General features: G+C 44.2%; 1 protein-coding gene and 1 long non-coding RNA gene across 2 annotated transcripts in view; both read left to right on the forward strand.

Annotated features, from left to right (window-relative positions):
- Positions 1 to 13,314, forward strand: part of LOC309565261 — a 643,481-nt gene that overhangs the window by 440,755 nt on the left and 189,412 nt on the right. The gene's annotated exons all lie outside the window — the stretch shown is intronic.
- Positions 1 to 13,314, forward strand: part of VAT1L (vesicle amine transport 1 like) — a 130,190-nt gene that overhangs the window by 52,459 nt on the left and 64,417 nt on the right. The window contains exon 2 of the mRNA XM_082270259.1: positions 1,585 to 1,714. Within this exon, the coding sequence (XP_082126385.1) occupies positions 1,585 to 1,714 (130 nt within the window). The remainder of the gene's footprint in view (positions 1 to 1,584; positions 1,715 to 13,314) is intronic.

The following is a 13,314-nucleotide window of genomic DNA, read 5'->3' on the forward strand; positions in this document are numbered from 1 at the left end:
AGAAGTGACGAATACTCATCGCTCCCGGTTTCCAGCATTACAGATAGAGAGGGGAACAACATCAGTTCCTTTCTCTCTGTACCAGGCAGCCATCGCCGCCAGCCGAATTGTCCCGGCCTCCGCGATGGGACCAGAGACCGCGGGAGAGGCGGGAGGGGGGTGGGACACCCTTCTGCCACCCACAGAAATGATTGAATGGCTAATTAGCCACTCAGATCACTTCTGCCTGAAATGGGATCACTAGCTGCAAAAAACCTGTAGGTGCAGGCATCATCCCGGAACCAATGAACCCCAAGAACTTACGGGTACGTCCATTTGGGGGAAGTGGTTAAAGCAGCAGTAACCCAAATGCATCAATGAGGATTTTTCCACCTGTGCTTAGAAATAAACTGAAATCCCCTAGCAATAAATGTCTCCTACACTATATTACTAAAAGTATTGGGACGCCTGCCTTTACACACACATGAACTTTACTGGCATCCCAGTCTTGTTCCGTAGGGTTCAATATTGAGTTGGCCCACCCTTTGCAGCTATAACAACTTCAACTCTTCTGGGAAGGCTGTCCACAGGGTTTAGGAGTGTGTCTATGGGAATGTTTGACCATTCTTCCAGAAATGCATTTGTGAGGTCAGGCACTGATATTGAAGAGAAGGCCTGGCTCGCAGACTCCACTCTAATTCATCCCAAAGGTGTTCTTTCAGGTTGAGGTCAGGACTCCACCCCAAACTCGCTCATCCATGTCTTTATGGATCTTGGTTTGTGGACCTTGCTTTCTGCCGACCCCCAGGCAGGAACCAGCGGCTGAATTAGTGTGAAACTGGCCTGAGGGAAGAAAATATCCCAGTGGTAGTATCGCCCCCCCCTCACCACCTGTATATTTACCTGAGCCAAATTTTGATCTAGCAGCGCTGTGCCCATCTGCAGTGACTCTCTCCTCTCCACAGAAGCAGTAGCGGGAGCCATTGGCTCCTGCTGCTGTCAATCAAATCCTGAAAGCAGGAGCCCTGTTTTGTGTGTCAATAGACGCAAACAGCTAGGCTCTGGAACAAGCCTGCAGGTACACCCCCATTAGAAGTGGCTTATGGGGGTGCCCAGAGCATCGGCAGGAAACCTATGAAGAGGGAGTTCAGGGTTGCTCTGTGCTGGTTGTATCAGCAACACCAGCTGTTCTTACAGCCAGATGGCAGAATATGCAGACAGTGCCTGCATCTGATTGGATGCAGACGGTGTTTGGGCAAGAAATTTCCACCTGGATCATTAGGCAAAAAATCAACTGAAAATGGTGGTGCCAACAGGGCCATCCAAAGAAATACATTTCAGCCGATTCAGCAGGAATTGTCCAAAATTGTATGGTCATTTTTTTGTGTTTTGTTTCCAGAAATTAGGCCTTATGAAGCCTGTATGATGGGCTGCCTTAATGCTTTTATGTAACAACACTATTTGATGCTTTATCCAAAGCCAAAATATGGTTTAAATTCCATTTCAATCCTGTAATGAAAGTTGAATCTGCTTGCTTTCGCTGGACTAGTTGTGATTATCTTTATTGTAATAATCTGATTTCTTCTTTTTTTTTTTCCTTTGTAGTGGTCTAAACTTCATTGATTTGATGGTTCGACAAGGAAACATTGACAATCCTCCGAAAACACCGCTGGTCCCTGGTTTTGAGCTATCTGGGATAGTTGAGGCTCTTGGAGCCAATGTTACTGGCTTTGAGGTATTATTATTATTATTTTTTTTTTTTTTTTATAGAAACACTTTATTCCAAAATACAGGAAAATAAATTCATCTGAACATTAACAAAAAACAAACCATGAAATGTCAGCATAATACATCTCCACAAAATAAGAAACACACTGACAAACTATGTACATAGTGGCTCAGGTCACCCCCACCTAAACTGCATAGCAATGCAGCCATGATGGGGTTAAATAGACTGGAAATAAAAAAAAAAAAAAAAAAAAACACAAAAAGGAACTTTTTGTTACTTCCCCTCAGGGGCGGGTATCTGGAATAGTTACACATACTCCCCCTAGTGAAACTACAGGGAAATGCACAGGCACTTAAAGTGATTATTTTATTTACGTCAGATATCCTTTTTTTATGCATTCTTTATAAGAGAAAAAATGTTTTGAAGCATACAGATGTCAGATATCATTTGACAGGTGGGTGTCTCTTTAGCCAATATATATATATATATATATATATATATATATATATATATATATATATTTAGTTTTAGTTTTAGTTGTTTTTTTTTGGCTAAAGTAGAGAACAGTTGGAACCCTTTTCAGATTTTTATCACTTTATGAATGCGGCCGTCATATTTGCATGCTGTGCGGTTCTGAAAGTCCCCATCACAGACAGCTGGGTGTTGTATACTGCTGCTCATACTCCCTTAATCAATGCCAGGGTACAGATGTTGAAACAGCATTTTATGTGGCTGAAAGATGATGTTGAAGGCTGCTACCCCTGTTTAAGCACATGCCGACAGACCGCCCGCCGCAGTTTTACGAAACGGTGTAGCCCTACGTCGGTCGCGTGCTACTAGGCAGCGAGGATGCCGATCCATGGGGCTGGCGCCCGCAATTCCCATCAGGCACCCATGATCGCTCCCCATTGAGAGAGAAGGACGGTCAGCTATTGTAAACACAGCTGACCGTTCTTCTCTCTGAAATTATCAAAGAGCGCCTTTGATCCTTCTATATAGGATCACAGGTCTCTGTGGTCATTTCACAAGCCCATCCCCCCGTACAGTTAGAAAACACTCCCATAGGCTCACAGTTAACCCTTTGATCACCCCTAGGTTAAACCCTTCCCTGCCAGTGTCATTATTACAGTAATAGTGCATATTTTTAGCACTGATTACTGTAGTAATGTCACTGGTACCCCCAAAAGTGTCAAAAATGTCAGTTAGGGGTCCGATCTGTCCGCCGCAATGTCGCAGTCTGGTTAAAAATCGCAGATCGCCGACATTACTAGTAATAAAAATGAAAAATGACATAAATCTTTCCCCTAGTTTGTAGACGTGGTAACTTGTGCAAACCAATCAAAGTAAGCTTATTGCGATTTTTTTTTTTTTTTTTACCAAAAATATGTAGCAATACAAATTGGCCTAAAAGAATGAAAGTTTTTGATTTTTACATTTTTTTCGGGAATGTTTTATAGCAGAATGTGAAAAATATATATTTTTTTCAGAATTGTCTCTTCTTTTTTGTTTATAGCGCAAAAAATAAAAATCGCACAGGCGATCAAATACTACCAAAAGAAAGCTCTATTTGTAGGAAAAAAAAAACATGAATTTTATTTCAGTACAGTGTCGCACGACTGCGCAATTTCCCGTTAAAGTAACACATTGCCGAATCGCAAAAAATGGCCTGGTCATTAAGGGGTCAAATCCTTCCGGGCCAGAAGTGGTTAAGGAAGGTTGTTCCAGTTTGACACAGATTACCTCTTTTATGCCTGCTGTGATCCAGTTGTCTTCTCTGTTCCTGACCTTTATTAGATCTGAATGAGCAGAACAGGTCCAACTAAATCACCAGTAGCTATGTGGCTTTAAAATAAACTTTAAAGTTTTTGTAAACCTGAGACATGAAATATGAACAAAGCATAACCTTCTATAGTGTGGACTAGTCACAATTAAAGCCCCGTACACACACGCAGATCGTCGTCATACAAATGTTCGTCTTTTCTCCCCGGGATGTCGGTGTCTGTTGAAAAGTGCAAAGACAGCACAAGGACAGCACAAGAATTTTGTCCGCAGACTTCAGCTGACTGCAGAAGTGATGTCATGTGATGGTTAACTTTCCCTGTGTTTTTTATTTTCTGAGCATGCCCAGTCTTGCAAATCTGCGGTCTGTCGGCTGATTTCTGTACTGACAGGCGAACAATCGTCCGTTCTGGTGTCTGCAGACAAAAATTTTCATGTTTGCAAGAAAGACTCTTGTCCGCGGATTGTGTGCAGACATCTGTCGGAGGCACCATACTAACACGCATACAATCGGCAGATCTTTCGTCCGCCGACGTTTGTATGACGACGATCTGCGTGTGTGTACGGGGCTTAAGAGCACTAATTGTTATTTCTGCCTGCTGCTTCGTTCCTTTGCTTTTAGCATGAGTCACTTCTGACAAGTTTTCCTGACACCGAGAGAAAAATGGTGTCAGGGGAGTTGGGGTTTTGCTGGGAATGTGTTTGAATTAAAGCACTGGAGCAGAATTGGGCCATTTGTATCATCAAGAGCATCATTCTTCCAGACAGTTTCTGTAAAATGGTGTTTGTGTACATGAAGAAGGCACTGCTAACGTCTCTTCTCCTGATTACAGTAAAAAAATAATATACAGTATATATCTTTGTAAAAATGTGAGAAAAGCCAGAATGAGATATACGTGTCAAGGGAATTTAATAGTGGTTTCTTGGTGCCTTCAAGGGCAACACAAACTAAATATAAAACTGAAATATGTAAATAGGACTGGGTTCCTGCTAAAGGTTTGAAAAAGATGAATATGTTTATTAGGCATATCTAATCCTGCTATACTTAACCACTTGCCGACCAGTCACGTTGACTGTACTGCGGCAAAGTGGTTCGTTATCATCTGGCGACGTAGACCTACGTCACCAGACATTCCCCTCTCTCGGCGGCGCGGAAGTCGGGCCAGGGGAGGAGCGGCAGTGATCACCGCCGCTCTTCCCCGATCGTCGGAGATCTAGTGTGGAAATCCACCCGCTTGTGTAAACAAAGTGGGCGGATCTCCTAAGTGACAGGTAGGGTCAGATTGCAGGGTTCAGCATAGCTGAACATGTGATCTGTCCCTGTGTCACTCAGTCACCTCCCCCCACACACGTCAGTAAGCACCAGGCATACATTAACCCCTCCCTCTCCAATAAAATTAACCCCTTCCCTGCCAGTGTCATTTTTACAGTAACAGTGCATATGTATAGCACTGATTACTGTAGTAATGTCACTGGTACCCCCAAAAGTGTCAAAAATGTCAGTCAAGGGTCCGATCTGTCCGCCGCAATGTCGCAGTCCCGCAAAAAAAAAAAAAAAAAAAAAATCGCAGATCGCCCCCATTACTAGTTAAAAAAAAAAACACCAAAAATGACAGAAATCTTTCCCTTAGTTAGTAAACGCAATAACTTTTGCGCAAACCAATCAAAATACACTTATTGTGATTTTTTTTACCAAAAATATGCAGCAGAAAACAAATTGGCCTAAAATGATAAAACATTTAGATTTTTACATTTTTGGGGGGAATTTCATATATATTTTCATAATTTTTGTTTATAGCGCAAAAAGTAAAAATTGCACAGGTGATCAAATACCACCAAAAGAAAGCTCTGTTTGTGGGGAAAAAAGGACATAAATTTAATTTGGGTACAGCGTTGCAGGACCGCGCAATTGTCCGTTAAAGTAACGCAGAGCCGAATCGCAAAATATGGCCTGGTCAGGAATGGGGTAAAACCTTCCGGTCATAAAGCGGTTAAAAATACGCTCATTGAGAATTTTTTTGTCAAAGACATGTAGCTAAATACATTTTGGCCTAAATATATGACAAAAATTTAATATATTGGATATTTTTTAACTGTCAAAGTAGAAAAATATTGTTATTTTTTCAAAATTGTCGCATTTTTTAATTAATATCGCAAAAAATGAAAATCGCACAGGTGATCAAATACCACCAAAAGAAAGCTCTGTTTATGGGAAAAAAGGAAGTAAATTTCGTTTGGGTACGGCGTTGCATGACCGCGCAATTGTCAGTTAAAGTCGCACAGTGCCGAATCGCAAAAAGTGGCCCAGACGTAAAGCAGGAAAATCCTCCGGTGGTAAAGTGATTAAAGTGTGTGTAAACCTCAGACATGAGATATGAACAAAGCACATCCCTCTATAGTAGGTGTTTGTCTTAACCACTTTAAGTCCGGGCCTATTTTTGACACTTGATGTTTACAACCTAAAATCATTTTTTTTGCTAGAAAAATACTTAGAACCCCCAAACATTATATATTTTTTTAAGCAGAGACCCTAGAGAATAAAATGGAGATCATTGCAATATTTTTTATCACACCGTATTGGTGTAGCGGTCTTCCAAATGCAATTTTTTTGGAAAAATTCACTTTTTTTAATTTAAAAAAATGTTGTGGATTTGTTAGGTTTCTCAGTGCTTTTGCTTATATACTTTTGCCAACATCCCCTTTAAATTCTATACGGGGATTTTCTGGTGCCTCAAACCACTAGTGAGTGGGACTTTTTGGGCAAAAGATTTAGGCTCCATGCACACAGGGCGTCATAAAAACGTGCTCCAAAGCTGTTTACATAACGCCGGGAAACAGCAGCTGTAAAAACGTGCTTTCAGTAGCTTTTTCTACTAGCGTTATTGCACGTTTGGCCACAGTAGCTGTTAGCAGCGTTTTTTTCTGCCTCCATTCAAAATCAATGGTTCCCTATGGGAGCCTATTGATTTGAATGGAAGTCACACCGCAGGTCGGATCAGGGTGATCCGACTTGCGGTGCGACCTGCACTGTGAGAATCTTGAGGGGGAACTCCACGCCAAAATGGGGAAAAAAACGGCGTGGGGTTCCCCCCCAGGTTCCAAACCAGGCCCTTCGGATCTGGTATGGAATTTGAGGGTAGCCCCGCGCCGAAAAAACGGCGTGGGGTCCCCCCCAAAATCCATACCAGACCCTTATCCGAGCATGCAGTCCGGCATGCCAGGAAAGGGGAGGGGACGAGCGAGCGGCCCCACCCCCCCTGGATCATACCAGGCCACACGCCCTCAACATGGGGGGGTGTGGGTGCTTTGGGGCAGGGGGGGCTCTGCACCCCGCACCTCAAAGCACCTTGCCCCCATGTTGATGAGGACAAGGGCCTCATCCCCACAACCCTGGCCGGTGGTTGTGGGGGTCTGCGGGCAGGGGGCTCATCGGAATCTGGAAGCCCCCTTTAACAAGGGGGCCCCCGATCCCGGACCCCCTCCCTATGTGAATGGGTATGGGGTACACTGTACCCCTACTCATTCACCCCATAAAATGCAGTGTATGGAAATAACGACAGGAGACGTTTTGGAAAATTTATTAAAAATCTTCATCCGGCTCTTGTCCTCTCCGGGGGTCTTCTCCTCACCGAGGGTCTTCTGCTCTTTTGCTGTCCACCCTTCTTGTCTTCTCCTCTCCGGGGTCTTCTGCTGTCTTCTGCTCTTTTGCTGTCCGCCCTTCTTGTCTTCTCCTCTCCGGGGGTCCCGCCCTTCTTGTCTTCTCCTCTCCGGGGGTCTTCTGCTGTCTTCTCCTCTCCGGGGGTCTTCTGCTGTCCGCCCTTCTGCTGTCCAATCTTCTTGTCTTCTCCTCTCCGGTCTTCTGCTCTTTTGCTGTCGGCTGTCGGTTGTCCTTCTTCCTCCGGTCCTCCTCCTCCGACGTCTTCAGCGATAATGCCGGCCTCTGGTCTCTGCAGCTTATTATATAGCCATTAGGGGCGTGGTCGCCAGATGACGTCATCGGGAGACCACGCCCCCTTGTGTCACAGATGACGTCATCTGTGACACAAGGGGGCGTGGTCTCCCGATGACGTCATCTGGCGACCACGCCCCTAATGGCTATATAATAAGCTGCAGAGACCAGAGGCCGGCATTATCGCTGAAGACGTCGGAGGAGGAGGACCGGAGGAAGAAGGACAACCGACAGCCGACAGCAAAAGAGCAGAAGACCGGAGAGGAGAAGACAAGAAGATTGGACAGCAGAAGGGCGGACAGCAGAAGACCCCCGGAGAGGAGAAGACAGCAGAAGACCCCCGGAGAGGAGAAGACAAGAAGGGCGGGACCCCCGGAGAGGAGAAGACAAGAAGGGCGGACAGCAAAAGAGCAGAAGACAGCAGAAGACCCCGGAGAGGAGAAGACAAGAAGGGTGGACAGCAAAAGAGCAGAAGACCCTCGGTGAGGAGAAGACCCCCGGAGAGGACAAGAGCCGGATGAAGATTTTTAATAAATTTTCCAAAACGTCTCCTGTCGTTATTTCCATACACTGCATTTTATGGGGTGAATGAGTAGGGGTACAGTGTACCCCATACCCATTCACATAGGGAGGGGGTCCGGGATCGGGGGCCCCCTTGTTAAAGGGGGCTTCCAGATTCCGATGAGCCCCCTGCCCGCAGACCCCCACAACCACCGGCCAGGGTTGTGGGGATGAGGCCCTTGTCCTCATCAACATGGGGGCAAGGTGCTTTGAGGTGCGGGGTGCAGAGCCCCCCCTGCCCCAAAGCACCCACACCCCCCCATGTTGAGGGCGTGTGGCCTGGTATGATCCAGGGGGGGTGGGGCCGCTCGCTCGTCCCCTCCCCTTTCCTGGCATGCCGGACTGCATGCTCGGATAAGGGTCTGGTATGGATTTTGGGGGGGGACCCCACGCTGTTTTTTTCGGCGCGGGGCTACCCTCAAATTCCATACCAGATCCGAAGGGCCTGGGGGGGAACCCCACGCCGTTTTTTTCCCCATTTTGGCGTGGAGTTCCCCCTCAAGATTCTCACAGTGCAGGTCGCACCGCAAGTCGGATCACCCCGATCCGACCTGCGGTGTGACTTCCATTCAAATCAATAGGCTCCCATAGGGAACCATTGATTTTGAATGGAAGAAAAAAAACGTATAACGTGGCTTAACGCACGTTAAGCAACGTTATGGAGCCTTATGGAGCCTTTAGCAGCGTCAGACGTTTTTTGCAGCTTGACGCTGGAGCTCCTGAACCCACAGTTCCTGGGTTTTTTTTGGAGCTGTAAAACGCCTATGCCACTTGGAGCTCCTAAAAGCTCTATGTGTGCATGAGGCCATAGAATAACATGGATGGGCGTTCTGCAGCTGCAAAAAAAAACGTCTGACGCTGCTAACAGCAGCTGTAAAAACGTCCAGTGTGCATGAGGCCTTAAGATAGGTTGTATGTAAATAGAACAGATTTATTTATACAATTGTTAAAAACAATACACATATGTGTATAGGGCTATAGACCCTATGGTGTGGAGAGGTGATGAAGTATAAAGTTGCAGTGAAAAATTGGTGACTTTGGTGAGCATATAGATGTTTTTCTCTGTTCTCTGGACTTGGTTTCAAGTTTTCTGGGTCAGAGAGAGAACATCTGCAGTATCCTACGCGTTTCGGCCTTTCAGCCTTTTTCAAGGATTTCACCGTATCTGTATTAGTAACAGAGAAGATTTTTTAGTACACCTACACATCCAAGGGGAAATAGTTTCCATTTGGGGTGGTGTTTACATTTGAACTTAAATTTTTCTTCCTAAATTGCCTTTCCAAGCATGGAGACCTTTTCCTCCTGTCCTATTTCTGCAACAGGAACTGGACTCGCTTTTCCTATGATTCATGTTTATAAGAATTACCAGGTGTGACTTGTAAAAAATGTATTTATTCGAATTATCGAAGTTTTACTCACTGGCTTTAAACTGTAAGTCAGGGTATTTCTGCAAGTTTTCAAGATCAGGGGTATTTGATCCTAGACGATACCTCACTATATTTAATAATGCAGAAAAATCCGGACAGAATTTGAGGAAGTATATTTCCTTGCATGTGGAAAGGCTTTTTTTACATATAAAATGTATATATTAAGTCAAAGAGTTATTAAATATAGTGAGGTATCGTCTAGGATCAAATACCCCTGATCTTGAAAACTTGCAGAAATACCCTGACTTACAGTTTAAAGCCAGTGAGTAAAACTTCGATAATTCGAATAAATACATTTTTTACAAGTCACACCTGGTAATTCTTATAAACATGAATCATAGGAAAAGCGACTCCAGTTCCTGTTGCAGAAATAGGACAGGAGGAAAAGGTCTCCATGCTTGGAAAGGCAATTTAGGAAGAAAAATTTAAGTTCAAATGTAAACACCACCCCAAATGGAAACTATTTCCCCTTGGATGTGTAGGTGTACTAAAAAATCTTCTCTGTTACTAATACAGATACGGTGAAATCCTTGAAAAAGGCTGAAAGGCCGAAACGCGTAGGATACTGCAGATGTTCTCTCTCTGACCCAGAAAACTTGAAACCAAATCCAGAGAACAGAGAAAAACATCTATATGCTCACCAAAGTCACCAATTTTTCACTGCAACTTTATACTTCATCACCTCTCCACACCATAGGGTCTATAGCCCTACACACATATGTGTATTGTTTTTAACAATAGTATAAATAAATCTGTTTTATTTACATACAACCTATCTTAAATCTTTTGCCCAAAAAGTCCCACTCACTACTGGTTTGAGGCACCAGAATCTCCCCGTATCGAATTAAAAAAATTAGAAAACAGTAAAGTTAGCCCACTTTTTTCCATAATGTGAAAGATAATATTACGCCGAGTAAATAGATACCCAACATGTCATGCTTAAAAATTGCGCACGCTCGCGGAATGGCGACAAACTTTGGTACCTAAAAATCCCATAGGCGAAAATTTAAAAATGTCTACAGGTTACCAGCTTAGAGTTACAGAGGAGGTCTAGGGCTAGAATTATTGCTCTCGCGACGATACCTTACATAAGTGGTTTGAACACCGTTTACATATGTGGGCGTTCGCTTCTGAGCGCGAGCGAACGGGGACAGGTCGCTTAATTTTTTTTTTTCCTATTTATTTTATTTATTTATTTTTTCTATTTTTACACCGTTTAAAAAAAAAAAAAAGATTTGATCATTTTTTTCCTACTACAAGGAATGTAAACATCTTAAGGCCCCTTTCACACAGGCGGACTGTTCAGATCCACCTGTCCGTTTTTTTGGCAGATCTGAATGGTCCCCCCATGCATTCCTATGGGGGATCGGATGTCAGCGGAGACATGTCCGCTGACATCCGATCCGTCAAATCTGGACGATGGAAACCCTATTTTACATCCGTCCAGCGGATCGGATCGGATGGGATCGGATGAGAACGGACCGACGGTCCGTTCCCATCCGATTTCCCCCATAGAGATGCATGGGGAACTGACAGCTGTGTCTCCGCCCACAGCACGGAGACACAGCTGTCATCCTCCTGCTCAGCGGGAATCCGTCCGACGGGCGGATAGTGTGAAAGGGGCCTAAAGGTGAAAGTGAAAATCACACACACATATATAATACATAAATGAACTAATAAGTCCTTTAAAGCGATAGTAAAGCCCCCTTGGTGATTTTATAAGGCTAACAATATAATATATATAAGCCTATAATAAGGCCTACCTGTAGGTAAAATGAATATCTCCTAAACGTGCATCATTTAGGAGATATTCACCCTGGATGCAGTCGGTGACATCACCGGTGCATGCACTCTGAAGGTCTGACATACCTTGCTGGACCTTCAGAGCTTAGTGCCGGAACTGAAGGCTCCCGCAGACATGTGCGGGAATGACATCATCGCGGCTCCAGCCAATCGCATAGCCGGAGCATGCAAACCCGGAAGAAAGCCTGGGGGAAGATGTCAGTCCTCTCAGCAGTGACAGCGCGCCGCTGGCAGGCTTCATTCCAAGGTAAGTATTGCATATTGTGCTAGTATGCGATGCATACTATCACATTATGCATTTGCCTTACCGGTGTTTTTTTTTTTCTACCAGCTGCAGTTTACTACCGCTTTTACTCCGTGTCTTGCTTCCACCATCCAAAAAAGGGGCACAACATGCAACTGAGGATAAGACTGCACTTACTTGCTTACTAGCTTTCAATGCATTGGGAATTACAATCTCAGTTCCCACTCTTTGGACGTCCAGCTCCATCCATCCACCTGAGGTCCTCTGACTGTTGCAGCAGCAACCCACCACTGGGGAGATTTGGAAAAGCCAACAACGCCACTAGATGGAAAATAAGCACTTGCGCAAGAAGCTAAATAACAAAACAGGCTAGATTAGTAGTAATTTATTACTGATACATAAAAGTGATATAAATCATCCAGATGCCAAGTGCAAAAACATATACAGCAGATGGCCTCCAATTCCGAAACCAGAAGTGGCAGTGTGACATCAGCAGGTGGGGTGGAGCTATACCATCGCCATTATGGGATGTCTCATTGGCCAATAGAAATAAGTATTATGTATAGATAACTGCGCTGAGTATTGTCAAGTTCCAACCATATAAATATATAAAAGCATCAAATAGCAGCTACACTGGTCATATACTGATAATATAAAAGCAAGATAGATAAATATATGTAGCGCCTAATCAGAATTTAAAAGAAGTCCATAAACAGTCCATAAAGGAAGAGATATCCAGAGATCCTCGTGGAAGAGTGTAAACACACAGCAACCAACACTGAGTAGGAGGGTGAAACAGATCCGCCACCAAGTAAAATGCCAAAACATGCTTACCAGACGGATGTAATAGACAAGCATTCAAGCAATAGCCATGGCAAACTGCAGATAACAATCAAAGGGTCGCCATCCCATTCCGCTTCTCAGATGAAGATCTCACAGGTATAAGGTCAGATAACAAATCGGAAACCGCTCATAAAGAAAAATAATACCCCTCATGGTGCAGTATGTAAGCATCAACCGTTTATTCAAATAATAGGAGGAAAACTCACATTATAGCAGGGGATTGCAAGCATGTAAACACCGATCAGCGTGGTTCCGATTCTAACCAACAAAATGGCCACGGTCGTCCTCAGCTGCACATGTGCGTCCAGGCGTCCACCAATAGGGAGCTTCCCAACGCGTTTCGTCATACGCAAATAGAAATTGTCAGCAACAGGTGTGACCAGAAATGTATGGACTGACACAGAGAACATTAGACATAATTAAGGTGTAAAGAATATAATTTATTTAAAAATAAGTGAATAACACAAATGTAAACGCACCTCCAGAAAACTATAACTGTGTAAATCCAATCAGATACCCAAACAATAGTGACACACAGCAAACAACTGCTCAAACCAAATATATACAAAACAGGATAAATGAATAGTAATAGTAACAGAGCCGGGGTCATACACGGGAGATCAAGCAGAGGGAGCTGGGAGCAAGACAGAACAGAGAGAGGGTTGCAGGAGACGGAGTAAGCAAACAGGAAGGAAGGAAGGAATCAGGCTGCAGGGTCAGGATCAGGATACAGGGACACAGGAATGCAGGTCAGGCGCACATGGAGACAATACCAAGGCAGTGAGAAGAAGCATACACAGGGTTTAAATATACTTCCTGCAACCAGCATCAGGTGATGACTGATTGCATAAGATGTTCGCTTCTGACTACTGAGAGACACCCGCTGGTGGACACTGGAACTGCAGCCTATGGATCTGGGAGCTACAGTGCCTCCAGCAGGTGAGCTCTTTCCTGACAGAAATAAGTAGAAAGTAAAAAAGGGAGGATATGCTTTGACACT

This window comes from Pelophylax lessonae, assembly GCF_965119305.1.
Source record: "Pelophylax lessonae genome assembly, chromosome: 10".
Taxonomy (NCBI): Eukaryota; Metazoa; Chordata; class Amphibia; order Anura; family Ranidae; genus Pelophylax; species Pelophylax lessonae.